Source organism: Coregonus lavaretus (genome assembly GCF_964263955.1).
Source record: "Coregonus lavaretus genome assembly, contig: HAP1_SCAFFOLD_965, whole genome shotgun sequence".
Lineage (NCBI taxonomy): Eukaryota > Metazoa > Chordata > Actinopteri > Salmoniformes > Salmonidae > Coregonus > Coregonus lavaretus.
In genome coordinates, this window is record NW_028162839.1 from 7501 (window position 1) to 29146 (window position 21646).

The following is a 21646-nucleotide window of genomic DNA, read 5'->3' on the forward strand; positions in this document are numbered from 1 at the left end:
GATGTAATCACTGCAGGTAAGGAATATGGGACCAAATACTAAACTTATGACTACTTTAATACAATATAAGTGAATATGTCCAAATTATTACGACTTTTTCAAATGGGAGAACTAGACACATAAAGTGCTTTCATTTCTAAACAGTAACACAGATATGTATGAAAATATCCTCAAATAAAAGGTGACATTATATACTGTCACCTAATATGAAACATTATATCTGAAATCCAAAATGCTGGAGCATAGCACCAAATGTAAAACTGTAAGCTTCACTGTCCAAACACATATGGTATGGACAATGTGTGCCTGGTAAACACATGTGGATATGTTGAACAGTTATCACTTGTTGACCAACTACAGGAATACTGACCTCAGAGTCTCCAGTTTACAGTGGGGATTCCCCAGTCCAGCAGAGAGCAGCTTCACTCCTGAATCCTTCAGGTCATTGTTACTCAGATCCAGCTCTCTCAGGTGTGAGGGGTTTGACTTCAGAGCTGAGACCAGAGAAGCACAGCCTTCCTCTGTGACTCCACAGCCTGACAGCCTGACAAAGAGATCATCATGATTTCACAAACACACTGTTAATTTAACACCAGTAGTGTAGAAGGACAATGGCAGATGCATTTCGTTTATTCTCTTAAACAACATATAGATTCATCTTCCGTCTCCTAGAATTGTATGGTCATATTGTTATACTAATGTGAACACCAATGCACTGATTCAGTACGTTTTTCTATTTAATATTATATATTATATACATATTATAATACATATATTTCTCTAAACTGAATATTTCTTCCTGATGATTAGTACTTAAATGTCATTTTATGTACTCACAGAGCAGCTCTGGAGGCTTTGACCACTGGCAGCAGCCTCAGAAGACCTTCCTCTGATCTGGTGTATTTCTTCAGGTCAAACACATCCAGCTCCTTTTCTGAAGTCAGCAACACAAAGACCAGAGCTGACCACTGTGCAGGTGACAGTTCTTCTTCTGAGAGACTTCCTGAGCTCAGGTAGCTTTGGATCTCCTCCACTAGAGTATGGTCATTCAGTTCATTCAGACAGTGGAACAGATTGATGCACCTCTCTGGAGATGGATTCTTCCTGATCTTCTTCTTGATGTACTTGACTGTTTCTTCATGGCTCTGTGAGCTGCTTCTTGTCTTTGTCAGTAGACCTCGTAAGTGCTTCTGATTGGACTCCAGTGAGAGGCCCAGAAGGAAGCGGAGGAAAAGGTCCAGCTTTCCCGTCTCACTTTGTAAGGCTATATCCACAGCACTCTTGTAGACTGTAACTTTATGCTTCTGTCTGATCCTCACAGAAAAGTTGCTGGACGTTGATTGAGGTTCGGCCATTAGATTCTCATTGTTGTTGAAGAATGAGAGGAACACATATACAGCAGCCAGAAACTCCTGAATGCTCAGATGCACGAAGCAGTACACCTTGTCCTGGTTCAGCACACAATCCTCTTTAAAGAGCTGAGTGCACAATCCTGAGTACACTGAGGCTTCATTGACATCAATGCCAGCCTCTTTCAGGTCTTCTTCATAGAAAATCAGATTGCCATTCACAAGCTGTTGAAAAGCCAGTTTTCCCAGTGACAGAATGCTCTCTTTATTCCAGTGTGGACCTGTCTCTTCTTTCCCAAGATACTTTTCATTCTTCTGTTTGGTATGAAACACCACAAGGTGTGAGTACATCTCAGTCAGAGTCTTGGGCATCTCTTCTGTCTTATGTTTCAGCATGTGTTCAAGGACTGTTGCAGAAATCCAACAGAAGACTGGAATGTGGCACATGATGTGGAGGCTCCTTGATGTCTTTATGTGGGAGATGATTCTGCTGGCCAGGTCCTCATCACTGAATCTCTTCCTGAAGTACTCCTCCTTCTGTGGGTCATTGAACCCTCGTACCTCTGTCACCTGGTCAACACACCCTGAAGGGATCGTATTGGCTGCTGCAGGTCGGGTAGTTATCCAGAGGAGAGCAGAGGGAAGCAGATTTCCCTTGATGAGATTTGTCAGCAGAACATCCACTGAGGTTGACTCTGTGACGTCCCAACAGATCTTGTTCTTCTGGAAGTCTAGGGGCAGTCGGCACTCATCCAGACCATCAAAGATGAACATAACTTTGTACTTGTCGTAGTTGGAGATTCTTGATTCTTTGGTTTCCATTGAGAAGTGATTGAGAAGTTCAATGAAAGTGTGTTTTTCCCTTTTCATCAAATTCAGCTCCCGAAAAGGGAATGAAAATACAAATTGGACATCCTGATTTGCTTTTCCTTCAGCCCAGTCCAGAATGAACTTCTGCACAGAGACTGTTTTTCCAATGCCAGCGACTCCCTTGGTCAGCACAGTTCTGATAAGTTTGTCTTGTCCAGCTAAGGGTTTGAAGATGTCGTTACATTTGATTGCAGTCTCTGGTCTTGCTTGTTTCCTGGTTGTTGTCTCAATCTGTCTCAGCTCATGTTCATTATTGACCTCTCCTGTTCCACCCTCTGTGATGTAGAGCTCTGTGTAGATCTTATTGAGAAGTGTTGGGTTTCCTTGTTTAGCGATCCCCTCAAATACACATTGAAACTTCTTCTTTAGATTAGATTTGAGTTCACGTTGGCAAATCACAGCAAGCTCATCTGAATGAAGAAATAACACAGAGGATATTAATATTACGTCTGTTTTAATGCCTACAGTATTGTTGGTCTGTGTTATAAAGTTTGAAGAGGTCGCTAGGTGTTGTGTTAAGGCTGCTACAATATCATTGAGTAACACAGCTACTTTAGCAGTACTTTAGCTACAGCTTTTAAATGTTCGTTCTAAAACAGAATTCAACATGAGGCAGACAGCTCTTACTTTTCTCCAGTGTGTCAGCAAGCTCCTTCTGGTTCATTTTCCTCAGGACGTGCAGTGTGATCTTCAGAGCCCCCTCTCTGGCACTGCTCTCCTGCTTCTCATCTTCAGCATCCACCACTTCCTTATCCTGCTTCTGACTCTCAAAGCCTTCTGGGAGTTCTGGACTAAGAATCCTCTTGAACATCTTCAGCTCGTTCTTCACAAATGTCATAATATTCTCTTCAAGCAACTGAAATAAATCAAGTAAATAAGTTAAGCAAGAGACTAAATGCTTTCTCATTAACATATTAATGAATGATTGACAGATCAACTTTACTTGAGGTAAACTAAAGAAGAACAGCGCCGGAGAAGATGGCTGCCGTTTTACAGCCCTCTAACCAATTGTACTATTATGTGTGTTTTTCCGCGTTATTTGTAATTTATTTTGTACATAATGTTTCTGCCATCGTCTCTTATAACCAAAGAGAGCTTCTGGATATCAGGACAGCGATTACTCACCTCGCATTGGACAAAGATTTTTTCTTCAACGAGGCGTTCGCGAAGGATATCCTACAGACACCCGACAAGGCCCAGATCCCCGTCATTCGCGTGAGGAAGAGACGGAGATATCGCGGACGCAGATCCGGGTGCCTTGTAAGGATCCGACGGCGAGCGAGTAAACTGCCTCTCCCATCAATCCTATTAGCCAACGTTCAATCTTTTGAGAATAAAATTGACGATTTAAGATTACGGTTATCCTACCAACGGGACATTAAAAACTGTAATATCTTATGTTTCACGGAGTCGTGGCTGAACGACAACAATGATAACATTCAGCTAGCAGGCTATACGCTACATCGACAGGACAGAACGGCTGACTCTGGTAAGACAAGGGGTGGCGGTCTGTGTATATTTGTAAACAACAGCTGGTGCACAAAATCAAACGCTAAGGAAGTCTCGAGGTTTTGCTCGCCTGAGGTAGAGTATCTTATGATAAGCTGTAGACCACACTATTTACCAAGAGAGTTTTCATCTATATTTTTCATAGCTGTCTATTTACCACCACAAACCAATGCTGGCATTAAGATTGCACTGAATGAGCTGTATAAGGCCATTAATCAACAGGAAAACGCTCATCCAGATGCAGCGCTACTAGTAGCCGGGGACTTTAATGCAGGGAAACTTAAATCCGTTCTACCTAATTTCTACCAGCATGTTAAATGTGCAACCAGAGGGAAAAAAAACTCTAGACCACCTTTACTCCACACACAGAGACGCATACAAAGCTCTCCCTCGCCCTCCATTTGGCAAATCTGACCATAACTCTATCCTCCTGATTCCTGCTTATAAGCAAAAACTGAAGCAGGAAGCACCAGTGATTCGGTTAATAAAAAAGTGGTCAGATGACGCAGATGCTAAGCTACAGGACTGTTTTGCTAGCACAGACTGGAACATGTTCCGGGATTCTTCAGACAGCATTGAGGAGTACACCACATCAGTCACTGGCTTCATCAATAAGTGCATCGATGATGTCGTCCCCACAGTGACCGTACGTACATACCCCAACCAGAAGCCATGGATTACAGGAAACATCCGCACTGAGCTAAAGGGTAGAGCTGCCGCTTTCAAGGAACAGGACTCTAACCCGGACGCTTATAAGAAATCCCGCTATGACCTCCGACGAACCATCAAACAGGCAAAGAGTCAATACAGGTCTAAGATTGAATCATACTACACTGGCTCTGACGCTCGTCGGATGTGGCAGGGCTTGAAAACTATTACAGACTACAAAGGGAAGCACAGCCGCGAGCTGCCCAGTGACACAAGCCTACCAGACGAGCTAAACCACTTCTATGCTCGCTTCGAGGCAAGCAACACTGAAGCATGCATGAGAGCACCAGCTGTTCCGGACGACTATGTGATCACGCTCTCCGTAGCCGATGTGAGTAAGACTTTTAAGCAGGTCAACATTCACAAGGCCGCAGGGCCAGACGGATTACCAGGACGTGTACTCCGAGCATGTGCTGACCAACTGGCAAGTGTCTTCACTGACATTTTCAACATGTCCCTGACTGAGTCTGTAATACCAACATGTTTCAAGCAGACCACCATAGTCCCCGTGCCCAAGAACTCTAAGATAACCTGCCTAAATGACTACCGACCCGTAGCACTGACGTCTGTAGCCATGAAGTGCTTTGAAAGACTGGTCATGGCTCACATCAACAGCATAATCCCAGAAACCCTAGACCCACTCCAATTTGCATACCGCCCCAACAGATCCACAGATGATGCAATCTCTATCGCACTCCACACTGCCCTTTCCCACCTGGACAAGAGGAACACCTACGTGAGAATGCTATTCATTGACTACAGCTCAGCATTCAACACCATAGTGCCCTCTAAGCTCATCACTAAGCTAAGGATCCTGGGACTAAACACCTCCCTCTGCAACTGGATCCTGGACTTCCTGACGGGCCGCCCCCAGGTGGTAAGGGTAGGTAACAACACATCTGCCACACTGATCCTCAACACGGGGGCCCCTCAGGGGTGCGTGCTCAGTCCCCTCCTGTACTCTCTGTTCACCCATGACTGCATGGCCAGGCACGACTCCAACACCATCATTAAGTTTGCCGACGACACAACAGTGGTAGGCCTGATCACCGACAACGATGAGACAGCCTATAGGGAGGAGGTCAGAGATCTGGCCGTGTGGTGCCAGAACAACAACCTCTCCCTCAACGTGACCAAGACAAAGGAGATGATTGTGGACTACAGGGAAAAAAAGAGGACTGAGCACGCCCCCATTCTCATCGACGGGGCTGTAGTGGAACAGGTTGAGAGCTTCAAGTTCCTTGGTGTCCACATCACCAACGAACTATCATGGTCCAAACACACCAAGACAGTCGTGAAGAGGGCACGACAAAGCCTATTCCCCCTCAGGAGACTAAAAAGATTTGGCATGGGTCCTCAGATCCTCAAAATATTCTACAGCTGCACCATCGAGAGCATCCTGACTGGTTGCATCACCGCCTGGTATGGCAACTGCTTGGCCTCTGACCGTAAGGCACTACAGAGGGTAGTGCGTATGGCCCAGTACATCACTGGGGCAAAGCTCCCTGCCATCCAGGACCTCTATACCAGGCGGTGTCAGAGGAAGGCCCTCAAAATTGTCAAAGACTCCAGCCACCCTAGTCATAGACTGTTCTCTCTGCTACCGCACGGCAAGCGGTACCGGAGTGCCAAGTCTAGGTCCAAAAGACTTCTCAACAGCTTCTACCCCCAAGCCATAAGACTCCTGAACAGCTAATCATGGCTACCCGGACTATTTGCACTGCCCCCCCACCCCATCCTTTTTACGCTGCTGCTACTCTGTTAAGTATTTATGCATAGTCACTTTAACTCTACCCACATGTACATATTACCTCAACTAGCCGGTGCCCCCGCACATTGACTCTGCAACGGTACCCCCCTGTATATATAGCCTCCCTACTGTCACTTTATTTTACTGTATATATAGCCTCCCTACTGTCACTTTATTTTACTTCTGCTCTTTTTTTCTCATAACTTTTTTTGTTGTTGTTTTATTCTTACTTTTTTTGTTTAAAATAAATGCACCGTTGGTTAAGGGCTGTAAGTAAGCATTTCACTGTAATGTCTGCACCTGTTGTATTCGGCGCATGTGACCAATAAAATTTGATTTGATTTGATTTAAAAGAAATGTACATAACAGGACCACATACACTGAATATGGAGGCCAGGTCTGTTTGATGACTCTGGGAAGACTGACCACTGAGAATCTCTGACTCTGATCTCTCCTTTTGGTTTCTGTGGACAAAACATCAGATTACATTTCCTCATCCAGGGAGTGCACACACACACACACACACACACACACACACACACACACACAAACACACACACACACACACACACACAGGGAGGGAATGTTGTGTTAGTTTAATATTGTTTCAGGACTATGAAAATGGAAAAAAGGATTGGCCTATGGATTATGAAAACAACAAAAATGAATGGGAAAATGGGAGATGAGAAATGACTAGAGACAGTGTTGTTTAACTCACTGACCATGACCCATGAGTTCTTCTTACCTTTGTTCAGTAGAAAAGTCTCCCTCTCTAAACATTATAGGAGGTTTCATAGACCAGTCACTCTTCATGGACACACAGCTGGGTACAGGGGAGGCTGGTCTCTCCTGCTTGATTGGACTTCAACAAAACAGAGACAAACATTACATCTCTCATCTACTCTGAGCTCAGATGGGGAATCATGAGAAGAGTTTCATTCCAAAATGCTATATATCCATTTTCAGAAATGTCGGTAAATTAGCTTTTATTGTTTGAATAAATTATGAAAGAGATTGGTGTGTTTCTTCACTATCAATCATGGCTTGGGATTGTTCAATGACAGACATGTATTTGTTTAAAATCTATCACTTGATGGTTTCATTTCAGAGAGACAAATAATCATTTTTTTTTGCAAAATGCTATATATCTGCCTCACTCACAGAGAAATAAGTAGTACTACTAGGTTTTACACTGTAATAATATATATATCTGCCTCACTCTCAGAGAAATAAGTAGTACTGCTAGGTTTTACACTGTAATAATATATATATCTGCCTCACTCTCAGAGAAATAAGTAGTACTGCTAGGTTTTACACAGTAATAATATATCTGCCTCACTCTCAGAGAAATAAGTAGTACTGCTAGGTTTTACACAGTCAAATGTGGCCGACCGGCTCGATTCAATCTTATGTAGCAAAATTAGATTTTTTTTTTTTTTTTTTACATTGGATAAAAGTAGAGACTCAGCTAGAAAAAGGTATATCATACACTACAGTTGAGGAACAATGGGAAAGTAAGTCTGCTTTGAAAGATGATAAACTTGTAACCTCAATTTTGAGAAAATGGTCTTTCAAAGTTTTGGTACACCTACTGGAGAGCTCTTCTTTATCTACAGGGGTGTTACTTTGGCAGATAATGTCACCCATCTAAATAAATAGTATATACTGTGTTCCTGTGGTCCTCTGTAGCTCAGCTGGTAGAGCACAGCGCTTTTAACGCCAAGGTAGTGGGTTCGATCCCCGGGACCACCCATACACAAAAAAAATTATCCACGCATGACTGTAAGTCGCTTTGGATAAAAGCGTCTGCTAAATGGCTTATTATATATATAGTTAACTAAATGTATGGTGTTTTTGGTTTATGTCAGTTTCATTGTTTGTTATGCTATAAATTGTTATGTTATGGTTGTAAGTGGTAAAATTAACTAGAAAATGTCATATTTTGCAATTCTGAGTAATTACTACTTTAGTAAGGATATACTTTATTCAGTAGTACTGCAGTTACTAAATAATTCCAATAGATAGCAGCATAAGACCACAAATGACATTTCAGAAGGTTAGTTTAGTTTTCTCCCTGGATACACCACCACTCCCCCTCACAGGAAAACTCCTGCACACGCTTTTTACTGTCCCTTTCCACACTGCTAACGCAAGAGGAACGACTGAAAAAGCATTTAACAGATTACTGTGAAATAATATAATGATGATTCATGTTTATTATTACCTGTTTTATGCTCATGTTTTGAAATTATACTTCATTACTATAACGATTATCAATAAGCCTGAACATTAATTTAGTCACCTCTGGTCGAGAAAAATGTATTTTCCTAGTACATTCATTGTCAGATTCATCAACCAGCAGCGAGCACTCTGCCTTCTAGCACAAGCGAGGGGCATGTTGAGGTACATTTGCTAACTGGGAGGGTTGCATGATGTAATTTATTGGTGGGCTGGAAGACGCACTCTTGTCTTTTCTATTCCGAGGTTGTTTAATCGATATTTTAGATGTTTAAAAATGCATGTATACTAGGGTTGAGGTTGGAGCATCTGACTAGTGATTATTTACCCGGGGTTCAACACCTACTATAGTCACTATTTAATTGCTCTTCCAAAAGCATCACAGGCCTAATACGAGATATATCGCTTACTAAAGTAATGAGTGACCATTTTAGAAAATCATGGGACATATAGTATTTGGTTGCATGCTATTTTATGTCAATCATATTGCTGCTTCTAGCTTATAACTGATGCTTCGTGGTCTTATGCAGCAATCTATTGGAAATATTTAGCAATTAAAAGTTATTAAGTCACGTACAGACGTTGGTGAGGCAGCTGAGAAATAAAGTGTATTAGATCAGTCACAAACCTGCCCCACGCCAATTGCTGGACTTTCACACAGAGGTTACTAGGTCACCCAATTCAAACCACATTTGAAAAATAAAACAAATGTGTCTTGGAATTATACATATAATAAAATAACAACAAAATAATCAAAACGCTATTTAATAATATAATTGTATTTACTATGATAATATTATTACTAAAATAGTTTCTAAAAGTGTTCTAGGCTACCCTACCCTAGAATTAGGGGTTAGTGTTACGGCTAAAATAGGTTATAAGTAGGGTAAGAGTTTCTCTATAGCACTTTGTGACATCTGCTGGTGTAAAAAGGACTTTATAAATACATTTGATAGATTGTTAGGTTTAGGGTTTATATGGCAAAAAACAGTATGGGTTTATGGCACTCTTGCGCCTCCTTGTGGCCGTATGTGGATACTACATAACTCATTCATTAGATTTACGTCATTTAGCAGACGCTCTTATCCAGAGCGATTTACAGTTAGTGAGTGCATACATTATTTATTTATTTTTTCATACTGGCCCCCCGTGGGAAGCGAACCCACGGGTCTCCCGGTCGCGGCCGGCTACGACAACAAGGATCTCTAGTGGCACTAGACCACTGCACCACTCGGGAGACCTGACACTTCATGACACTTGCTAGGCTCATAATCTGAGGTAGCAACTGCGTCAGATCTACAAATCCATTCGCTAGACCACCCGATTAGACAACAATCACCCCATTATACCCATTTGGTTTGCAACTCAGTGAACCTGGGCAGCATTCACTCAATTCCATGCCTACAAACTAACTACTGTAACCTTGTTAATATAAGTTACCTGAGGTAAACCTACAGGGTTAACGCTCACCAAGTAGCTGTAACCTTGTTAATAATAAGTTACCTGAGGTAAACCTACAGGGTTAACGCTCACCAAGTAACCGTAACCTTGTTAATAATAAGTTACCTGAGGTAAACCTACAGGGTTAACGCTCACCAAGTAGCCGTAACCTTGTTAATTATAAGTTACCTGAGGTAAACCTACAGGGTTAACGCTCACCAAGTAGCCGTAACCTTGTTAATAATAAGTTACCTGAGGTAAACCTACAGGGTTAACGCTCACCAAGTAGCCGTAACCTTGTTAATAATAAGTTACCTGAGGTAAACCTACAGGGTTAACGCTCACCAAGTAGCTGTAACCTTGGTAATAATAAGTTACCTGAGGTAAACCTACAGGGTTAACGCTCACCAAGTAGCCGTAACCTTGTTAATAATCAGTTACCTGAGGTAAACCTACAGGGTTAACGCTCACCAAGTAGCCGTAACCTTGTTAATAATCAGTTACCTGAGGTAAACCTACAGGGTTAACGCTCACCAAGTAGCCATAACCTTGTTAATAATAAGTTACCTGAGGTAAACCTACAGGGTTAACGCAGGCAGGTCTCATTGATAACAATAGTGAAGCTGGCATTGTGACGCAGAACAATGGGCTGGGAATAGAACGTTCTGAAGGCGAGTCGGTGTCACGGAGCTCAATAGAACTAATAGGAGCTGGTAGGGTGAAAAATACCCTAAAATAAGGCCTGTTTTTTCGCAATCACTTCATAACCAGGGACAGAAGGTAATATTATGAAACTGGGCTCCATGGCGGATGCAATTAACTAATTTTATCAGAAATAAAGGTTGTAAAAAATGTCACTTGAGGCGCCCCGAAAATAATATTCAAAAGTTCAGTCCTTGGACACAGAGGGGTTAAACACTAAAGTTACCGTCCATCTAGTGAAGAGAGGAGAACCGGACAGAGGGAGCGTAGGAAGCCAGCGTCCGTCAACTAGAGAGAGGGAGAAGCCCTCCACGGTATTTAACAGGTGGAAGAAACAACCAGGGAGCTCCATCGGTCCACAAGAAATGCAGGCAGCCGGTGATGATGTAGTGGTAGCTAGGATAACTAGGATGCTGCTAGTAGAGTAGCTAGCTTAGCTAGCTGTACCGACTAGCTTGGCTAGCTAGCAGGTCATTCGTCTGTCCCTCGAGGATGATGACGAATCCGGTGAACCACAAGATGAAACAAGGATAGCGAGTGAAAAGGATCTGGCTACACTCATACTGTCACTGACCAAAAAGCAAATTGAACAATAAACTTCGGCGTCTCAACACTGTAACAAACTCCGTCGTTATTCCCCAACATCACCTCAGTCCACTCTGCGCGTAACTGGACAATATGCTTGGCGCCAAACCGTAAGTGGACGCGGACAGTTCCAGAACGCGGACATGAGCAGAGCAACACAATAAACTAAACCAAGTCTTTACAGTCGGGTACATTAGTAATATTCATTTTTATTATTATTATGTGTAACCCTCTCACCAGGCTCGAATTTGACTCTCACGATATTACCTTATTTAGAATATCTGAACAGCATGGGATATTAGGTGAGAAGGACATCTCCAATAAGAATCCCTATTGTAAACTTGCTAGGGTGAATGACAAATAGGGTATTAACTTCAGATAGAATGATTATAGACTTGGTTATTGTTATAAGGATATGCTTTCCCATGCATTAAATGAAACTGAAACAGTAAATGACTCCACCAATACAACAGACATAAGGTTCAAGATCTATATTAATCAAATGTTCAATGTATCACATCAAAAGAAATAAAAATTATAAACCCCAATGATTTTTCCACAACTCATGTCCAAATTATTTGCAAGCTTGCTTAAACCCTGGGCGCGCGTTGGATCTCATAAAAAAATGACGACATACATAAAGTCCCGAAGTCCACCACACATTTGTAGTTACTCACTACTTGTAGATAATGCCTCAGCAAAATATAGTAGTTCCGTGCAGGTGTCCTCACAAGATCCACAGCGAACACAGCTATCAATGCACACTCGGTAGCAGCAACAGACATCCGTTGGAAACCCGAACTCGTTGATCGTCACAAGCAACTCTCTCCAAGTCTTGCAGGATGCTAGGCTAACCTCTAGGATGTCGAATGTCTCCACAATGCGACGGCAGCTTCAGTCTCCACTTGGTCTTTCTTAACTAAATAATAAACACTCTCTTATAGAAATAAAATCAGGATTTCCCTTAAAAAAAACTCTGTAGGTATGGTTTTGTTCTCTCTTTATCGTTTCCTTTGGTCGTTTTTCCTTCACCAACCCCACTAACGTCTCTCCTCTCCCTTCTTTCAACCTTTCCCTCTCTTTTCTTTCCCAGCAACCAGTCCACTCTCCCATTGGCCACAACTTAACAAGTTACCTCATTGGTCAAAACTTTAACGAGATACGTGGGAAATAGAGTCTGGTGTCCATATGGGAGAGTGGACTACCTATTCAGTAAACCAACCTATTCACTTGTACATTTTTTTTTAAACATTGCTTCAAAAGAAATGCATTAATGACATTACAAATCAGGAGCTATTCGATCACCTTTTAAATCTAATACCAATGAATTATAACAAATAAACTCTATACTTGGTTTTAGCAAGGTATTACATATGTAAAACAAAAATTCGTTGTTTTTTAAAACAATATTTTGAGATCTGGGCCCATATCCACAAAGCGTCTCACAGTAGAAAATTGGTCCTCTCTCTCCCCAGACAGACTCATTTTAGACCACTAACCCCTAAACAGAGATACAGCATGTTGGCAGGGCCCCCCTCCTCTCTCTCCCAGACATACTCATTTTAGAGGCAGGGCCCCCCTCCTCTCTCTCCCCAGACAGACTCATTTTAGACCACTAACCCCTAAACAGAGATACAGCATGTTGGCAGGGCCCCCCTCCTCTCTCTCCCAGACAGACTCATTTTAGAGGCAGGGCCCCCCTCCTCTCTCTCCCAGACAGACTCATTTTAGACCACTAACCCCTTAACAGAGATACAGCATGTTGGCAGGGCCCCCCTCCTCTCTCTCCCCAGATAGACTCATTTTAGACCACTAACCCCTAAACAGAGATACAGCATGTTGGTTGTGGTTAACACAATGACAACTAATTCTTGAATGTACATCTGCCGCTCTCTCAGATAAATAAGTAGTACTGCTAGGTTTTACACAGTCAAATGTAACATTTTTTTATAAATAATAATATGCCATTTAAAATTATGCTTCAAATGAAAACAGAGATGACTGCATTACAATATAAACAGTAGGCTACAGGCCTATTTCAATCATATTGAAATATATTCAATGTTCAATATATTTAGTTTTATTTTGCTACTTGTAGACTACGGTCTGTAATTTCTCTCAATATATTTCATGATGTGTAGCCTAACACGTGCCCAATGATGTACCAAATCTGTGATTTAGAATAAGCCGCCTCAATATTTGCAGCCGTAGGTGGTAATATCTCTCTAGGAGCTGATCTGTCATCAGTATTGGGAACTAATTATAATGTTAAGGAAAGATTTTAATGGAGAAAACTGATCTGAGAGCAGCGGTCCCCTTCTTTTGATCCTATCAGTATCGATACATGCTCCACCGGACGTGATACCTTGTCATTCTGCTGATCCAGTTTCTGCTATGGAACTCTGACCTGTTCACCGGACGTGTGACCTTGTCCCGAACCTGCTGTTTCGCCCCTGTCTCTCTCTCCCTCTCCTTCTCTCTCTCTACAACACCTGCTGTCTCAACCTCTGAATGCTTGGCTATGAACAGCCAACTGACATTTACTCCTGAGGTGCTGACGTGTTGCACCCTCTATAACCACAGTGATTATTATTTGACCCTGCTGGTCATCTATGAACATTTGAACATCTTGAAGAACGATCTGGCCTTAATGGCCATTTCCTCTTATAATCTCCCCCCAGCACAGCCAGAAGAGGACTGGCCTCCCCTCAGAGCCTGGTTCCTCTCTAGGTTTCTTCCTAGGTTCCTGCCTTTCTAGGGAGTTTTTCCTAGCCACCGTGCTTCTACATCTGCATTGCTTGCTCTTTGGGGTTTTAGACTGGGTTTCTATATAAGCACTTGGTGACAACTGCTGATGTAGAAAATGTCTTCTGGGAACGCATATGAAGCAGACCAGGCCAGGGTTTGGGGTTTAAGAAGTCAATGAGAGGTAAAAATGACTTCCTTAGTTGTTAATTTTGAAAATGTTCTGTCTTAAGTAGTTTAACAAACGGACACATTTTCATGTTAGTCATAAACAACTTTATATTGAAAAAGTGCCTTTGATTTGACGGCCTGCACATGTGCAGTTCGGCACAAGACGACCATTAGACCCAATGACGTACAGTGGGGAGAACAAGTATTTGATACACTGCCGATTTTGCAGGTTTTCCTACTTACAAAGCATGTAGAGGTCTGTAATTTTTATCATAGGTACACATCAACTGTGAGAGACGGAATCTAAAACAAAAATCCAGGAAATCACATTGTATGATTTTTAAGTAATTCATTTGCATTTTATTGCATGACATAAGTATTTGATCACCTACCAACAAGTAAGAATTCCGTCTCTCACAGACCTGTTAGTTTTTCTTTAAGAAGCCCTCCTGTTCTCCACTCATTACCTGTATTAACTGCACCTGTTTGAACTCGTTACCTGTATAAAAGACACCTGTCCACACACTCAATCAAACAGACTCCAACCTCTCCACAATGGCCAAGACCAGAGAGCTGTGTAAGGACATCAGGGATAAAATTATAGACCTGCACAAGGCTGGGATGGGCTACAGGACAATAGGCAAGCAGCTTGGTGAGAAGGCAACAACTGTTGGCGCAATTATTAGAAAATGGAAGAAGTTCAAGATGACGGTCAATCACCTTCGGTCTGGGGCTCCATGCAAGATCTCACCTCGTGGGGCATCAATGATCATGAGGACGGTGAGGGATCAGCCCAGAACTACACGGCAGGACCTGGTCAATGACTTGAAGAGAGCTGGGACCACAGTCTCAAAGAAAACCACTAGTAACACACTACGCCGTCATGGATTTAAATCCTGCAGCGCACGCAAGGTCCCCCTGCTCAAGCCAGCGCATGTCCAGGCCCGTCTGAAGTTTGCCAATGACCATCTGGATGATCCAGAGGAGGAATGGGAGAATGTCATGTGGTCTGATGAGACAAAAATAGAGCTTTTTGGTCTAAACTCCACTCGCCGTGTTTGGAGGAAGAAGAAGGATGAGTACAACCCCAAGAACACCATCCCAACCGTGAAGCATGGAGGTGGAAACATCATTCTTTGGGGATGCTTTTCTGCAAAGGGGACAGGACGACTGCACCGTATTGAGGTGAGGATGGATGGGGCCTTGTATCGCGAGATCTTGGCCAACAACCTCCTTCCCTCAGTAAGAGCATTGAAGATGGGTCGTGGCTGGGTCTTCCAGCATGACAACGACCCGAAACACACAGCCAGGGCAACTAAGAAGCATCTCAAGGTCCTGGAGTGGCCTAGCCAGTCTCCAGACCGAACCCAATAGAAAATCTTTGGAGGGAGCTGAAAGTCCGTATTGCCCAGCGACAGCCCCGAAACCTGAAGAATCTGGAGAAGGTCTGTATGGAGGAGTGGGCCAAAATCCCTGCTGCAGTGTGCGCAAACCTGGTCAAGACCTACAGGAAACGTATGATCTCTGTAATTGCAAACAAAGGTTTCTGTACCAAATATTAAGTTCTGCTTTTCTGATGTATCAAATACTTATGTCATGCAATAAAATGCAAATTAATTACTTAAAAATCATACAATGTGATTTTCTGGATTTTTGTTTTAGATTCCGTCTCTCACAGTTGAAGTGTACCTATGATAACAATTACAGACCTCTACATGCTTTGTAAGTAGGAAAACCTGCCAAATCGGCAGTGTATCAAATACTTGTTCTCCCCACGGTATTTCTGCGCATGAGCTTCAAATGAAATCAAATTGTATTTCTCACATGCGCCGAATACAACAGTGGTACACTTTACCGTGAAATGCTTACTTACGAGCCCTTTCCCAACAATGCAGAGTTAAAAAGTCACAAAAATTATCTAAATAAAAAAGGAAATAGTAACATAATAAAATAACAATAAGGTAGTTGAGGTAATTTAGGAAATATGTACGTAGGGGTAAAATGACTAGGCAATCAGGATTACATCTCCTCATCCAGGGAGTACACACACACACTCACTGACAGACACACACACACTCACACACACACAGGGAATGTTGTGTTTGTTTAATATTGTTTCAGGACTGTGAAAATGGAAAAAAGGATTAGCCTATGGATTATGAAAACAACCAAAATAAATGGGAAAATGGGAGAGGAGAAATGACTAGAGACAGTGTTGTTTAACTCACTGACCATGACCCATGAGTTCTTCTTACCTTTGTTCAGTAGAAAAGTCTCCCTCTCTAAACTTCATAGGAGGTTCCATAGACTGGCCACTCTTCATGGACACACAGCTGGGTACAGGGGAGGCTGGTCTCTCCTGCTTGATTGGACTTCAACACAACAGAGACAAACATTACATCTCTCATCTACTCTGAGCTCAAATGGGGAAACATAAGAAGAGTTTCATTCCAAAATGCTATATATACATTTTCAGAAATGTTCGTAAATTAGCTTCTATTGTTTAAAGAAATTATCAAATAAATGGTTGTGTTTTTTCACTAGCTAATCATGGCAGGGTTCAATAACAGACATGTGTTTCTTTAAAATCGATCAATTAATGGCTTCATTTTAGAGAGACAAATGTTTTTTTTTTGCAAAATGCTATATATCTGCCTCACTCTCAGAGAAATAAGTAGTACTAATAGATTTTACACAGTTAAATGTAACAAATAACTACATTTTTAATAAAGAACTGTAGAAATGATACACTTATGACATCAATATTTAAATATATTTAAAAAAATAATAATAAATACAGTAATATGAGATCTGTATGTAAAACATTTAACATTTAATTTTTTAGTCATTTAGTCATTTAACATTTAGCAGATGTTTTTGTCCAGTGCCTGGTATCCCAAAAGCATCTTAAGGCCAAGTTCATCATTAGAACCTTCGTAGGAGCATTGTTAAATCTCTGAGCTGTTTCCCAAAACCATCGTTATTAACGTTGCACTTGAAAACGCTCATATTCTAACACCTGCCTCAGACCACTTGTAGAACAGCCAAGTGTGTCGTTAGATGCTTTTTTGCCCTCCCGCGTCACTTTATACACAGAAGATCTCCGCTAAACATAGAATCACATGGTTTATCCGTCTCTTTGTTATGCTGATAAATTCAGAACAAAGTTGACTACAAATACAAAGTTGCCAATGTCTTTGTAATTGATGCAAACAAGGGACGTATACAAATTTGCTTCAAATGAAAACCGAAATGACTGCATTGAAATATAAACAGTAGGCTATAGGCCTATTTCAATCATATTGAAATATATTCAATGTTCAATATATTTAGTTACAGTGGGGAGAACAAGTATTTGATACACTGCCGATTTTGCAGGTTTTCCTACTTACAAAGCATGTAGAGGTCTGTACTTTTTCTCATAGGTACACTTCAACTGTGAAAGACGGAATCTATAACAAAAATCCAGAAAATCCCATTGTATGATTTTTAAGTAATTAATTTGCATTTTATTGCATGACGTAAGTATTTGATGCATCAGAAAAGCAGAAGTTAATATTTGGTACAGAAACCTTTGTTTGCAATTACAGACATCATACGTTTCCCGTAGGTCTTGACCAGCTTTGCACACACTGCAGCAGGGATTTTGGCCCACTCCTCCATACAGACCTTCTCCAGATCCTTCAGGTTTCGGGGCTGTCGCTGGGCAATACGGACTTTCAGCTCCCTCCAAAGATGTTCTATTAAGTTCAGGTCTGGAGACTGGCTAGGCCACTCCAGGACCTTGAGATGCTTCTTACGGTGCCACTCCCTAGTTGCCCTGGCTGTGTGTTTCGGGTCGTTGTCATGCAGGAAGACCCAACCACGACCCATCTTCAATGCTCTTAATGAGGGAAGGAGGTTGTTGGCCAAGATCTCGCGATACATGGCCCCATCTATACTCCCCTCAATACGGTGCAGTCGTCCTGTCCCCTTTGCAGAAAAGCATCCCCAAAGAATGATGTTTCCACCTCCATGCTTCACGGTTGGTATGGTGTTCTTGGGGTTGTACTCATCCTTCTTCTTCCTCCAAACACGGTGAGTGGCGTTTAGACCAAAGAGCTATATTTTTGTCTCATCAGACCACATGACCTTCTCCCATTCCTCCTCTGGATCATCCAGATGGTCATTGGCAAACTTCAGACGTGCCTGGACATGCGCAGGCTTGAGCAGGGGGACCTTTCGTGCGCTGCAGGATTTTAATCCATGACGGCGTAGTGTGTTACTAATAGTTTTCTTTGAGACTGTGGTCCCAGCTCTCTTCAGGTCATTGACCAGGTCCTGCCGTGTAGTTCTGGGCTGATCCTTCACCTTCCTCATGTTCATTGATGCCCCACGAGGTGAGATCTTGCATGGAGCCCCAGACCGAGGGTGGTTGACCGTCATCTTGAACTTCTTCCATTTTCTAATAATTGCGCCAACAGTTGTTGCCTTCTCACCAAGCTGCTTGCCTATTGTCCTGTAGCCCATCCCAGCCTTGTGCAGGTCTACAATTTTATCCCTGATGTCCTTACACAGCTCTCTGGTCTTGGCCATTATGGAGAGGTTGGAGTCTGTTTGATTCAGTGTGTGGACAGGTGTCTTTTATACAGGTAACGAGTTCAAACAGGTGCAGTTAATACAATTAATGAGTGGAGAACAGCAGGGCTTCTTAAAGAAAAACTAACAGGTCTGTGAGAGCCGGAATTCTTACTGGTTGGTATGTGATCAAATACTTATGTCATGCAATAAAATGCTAATTAATTACTTAAAAATCATACATACAATGTGATTTTCTGGATTTTTGTTTTAGATTCCATCTCTCACAGTTGAAGTGTACCTATGATAAAAATTACAGACCTCTAAATGCTTTGTAAGAAGGAAAACCTGCAAAATCGGCAGTGTATCAAATACTTGTTCTCCCCACTGTATATGTTGCTACTTGTAGGCTACTGTCTCTAATTTGTCTCAATATATTTCATGATGTGTAGCCTAACATGTGCACAATGATGTGCCAAATCTGTGATTTAGTGCATTGTTATTGTGTAAACATTACAATAAACTACCTCAATATTTGCAGCCGTAGGTAGTAATATCTTTCTAGAAGCTGATCCATGGTCAGCATTGTGAAATAATTATAATTATAAGGAAAGATTTTAATGGAGAAAGCTGATCCGAGAGCAGCGCTCCCTTTCTTTCGATCCTATCAGTATCGACACATGCTCCACCGGACGTGATACCTTGTCATGCTGCTGATCCAGTTTCTACTGGTCTGCCTGCGGATCTGGAACTCTGACCTGTTCACCGGACATGCGACCTTGTCCCGAACCTGCTGTTTCGACTCTCTCTCTCTCTCTCTCTCTCTCTCCCTCTCCTTCTCTCTCTCTACAACACCTGCTGTCTTGACCTCTGAATGCTTGGCTATGAACAGCCAACTGACATTTACTCCTGAGGTGCTGACGTGTTGCACCCTCTATAACCACAGTGATTATTATTTGACGCTGCTGGTCATGAACATTTAAAAATCTTGAAGAACGATTTGGCCTTAATGGCCATGTACTCTTATAATCTCCACCAAGCACAGCCAGAAGAGGACTGGCCACCCCTCAGAGCCTGGTTCCTCTCTAGGTTTCTTCCTAGGTTCCTGCCTTTCTAGGGAGTTTTTCCTAGCCACCGTGCTTCTACATCTGCATTGCTTGCTCTTTGGGGTTTAAGACTGGGTTTCTATATAAGCACTTTGTGACAACTGCTGATGTAAAAAATATATTCTGGGAATTCATATGAAGCAGACCAGGCCAGGGTTTGGGGTTTGGAAGTCAATGAGAGGTAAAAATGACTTCCTTAGTTGTTAATTTTGAAAAAGTTCTGTCTTAAGTAGTTTAACAAACTGACACATTTTCATGTTAGTCAAAAACAACTTTATATCGAAGGAGTGCCTTTAATTTGACGGCCTGCACATGTGCAGTTCGGCACAAGACGACCATTAGACCCAATGACGTATTTCTGCGCATGAGCTTCAAATCAAATCAAATTGTATTTCTCCCATGCGCCGAATACAACAGTGGCAAACTTTACCGTGAAATGCTTACTTACGAGTCCTTTCCCAACAATGCAGAGTTAAAAAGTGACATAAATTAGCTAAATAAAAAAAGGAAATTGTTACATAATAAAATAATAATAATGAGCCTATAAGGAGTACTGAGTCAATGTGCAGGGGTACCAGGAAGTTGAGGTAATTGAGATAATATGTACATGTAGGTAGGGGTAAAAGTGACTACACACACACACACACACAAACACACACACACACACACACACACACACACACACACACACACACACACACACACACACACACACACACACACACAGGGAGGGAATGTTGTGTTAGTTTAATATTGTTTCAGGACTATGAAAATGGAAAAAAGGATTAGCCTATGGATTATGAAAACAACAAAAATAAATGGGAAAATGGGAGAGGAGAAATGACTAGAGACAGTGTTGTTTAACTCACTGACCATGACCCATGAGTTCTTCTTACCTTTGTTCACTAGAAAAGTCTCCCTCTCTGAAGAATAGAGGTTGTTCCATAGACCGGTCACTCTTCATGGACACACAGCTGGGTACAGGGGAGGCTGGTCTCTCCTGCTTGATTGGGCTTCAACACAACAGAGACAAACATTACGTCTCTCATCTACTCTGAGCTCAGATGGGGAAACATAACAAGAGTTTCATTCCAAAACGCTATATATCCATTTTCAGAAATGTTCGTAAATTAGCTTCTATTGTTTAAAGAAATTATCAAATAAATGGTTGTGTTTCTCACTATCTAATCATGGCAGGGGGTTGTTCAATAACAGACATGTATTTGTTTAAAATCACTTGATGGTTTATTTCAGACAGACAAATAATGCAGTTTTCTTTGCCAAATGCTATATATCTGTTTCATTCTCAGAGAAATAAGTAGTACAGCTAGGTTTTACACAGTCAAATGTAACAAATAACTACATTTTTAACAAAAATATGTACAAATGTACAAAATTCAATACAGTAATATGAGATCTGTACGTAAAACATTTACATTTTAGTCATTTAGCAGATGTTCTTATACAGGGCCCAGTCTCACAAAAGAATCTTAAGGCTAAGTTTATTGATAGATCATTCGTAGGAACATTGTTAAATCTCTGAGCTGGTTCAAAAAACCGTTGTTATTAACGTTGCACTTGAAAACGCTCATATTCTAACACCTGCCTCAGACCACTCATAGAAAGACTAAGTGAGTTGTGAATCATTAGAAACTTTTTTTGTCCTCCTGCGTCACTTTAAACACAGAAGATCTCCCCTAAGCATAGAATCACATGGTTTATCCGTCTCTCTGTGATGCCGAAACTGGAACTGCTGATCCAGTTTCTACTGGTCTGCCTGCGGATCTGGAACTCTGACCTGTTCACTGGACGTGCGACCTTGTCCCGAACCTGCTGTTTCGACCCTCTCTCCCTCTCCCTCTCCCTCTCCCTCTCCATCTCCCTCTCCCTCTCTCTCTCTACCACACCTGCTGTCT

General features: G+C 41.9%; 1 protein-coding gene across 1 annotated transcript in view; it reads right to left on the minus strand.

The window, feature by feature from the left end:
- The window catches only part of LOC311118786 (NLR family CARD domain-containing protein 3-like), a gene marked incomplete at its 3' end in the record, with an annotated part of 32958 nt that overhangs the window by 1310 nt on the left and 10002 nt on the right, over positions 1–21646 (minus strand). The window contains exons 4-8 of the mRNA XM_084193567.1: positions 6932–7048; positions 6566–6650; positions 2847–3075; positions 838–2629; positions 371–544 (exon numbers count right to left, since the gene is read on the minus strand). Of these exons, the coding sequence (XP_084049693.1) occupies positions 371–544; positions 838–2629; positions 2847–3075; positions 6566–6650; positions 6932–7048 (2397 nt within the window). The remainder of the gene's footprint in view (positions 1–370; positions 545–837; positions 2630–2846; positions 3076–6565; positions 6651–6931; positions 7049–21646) is intronic.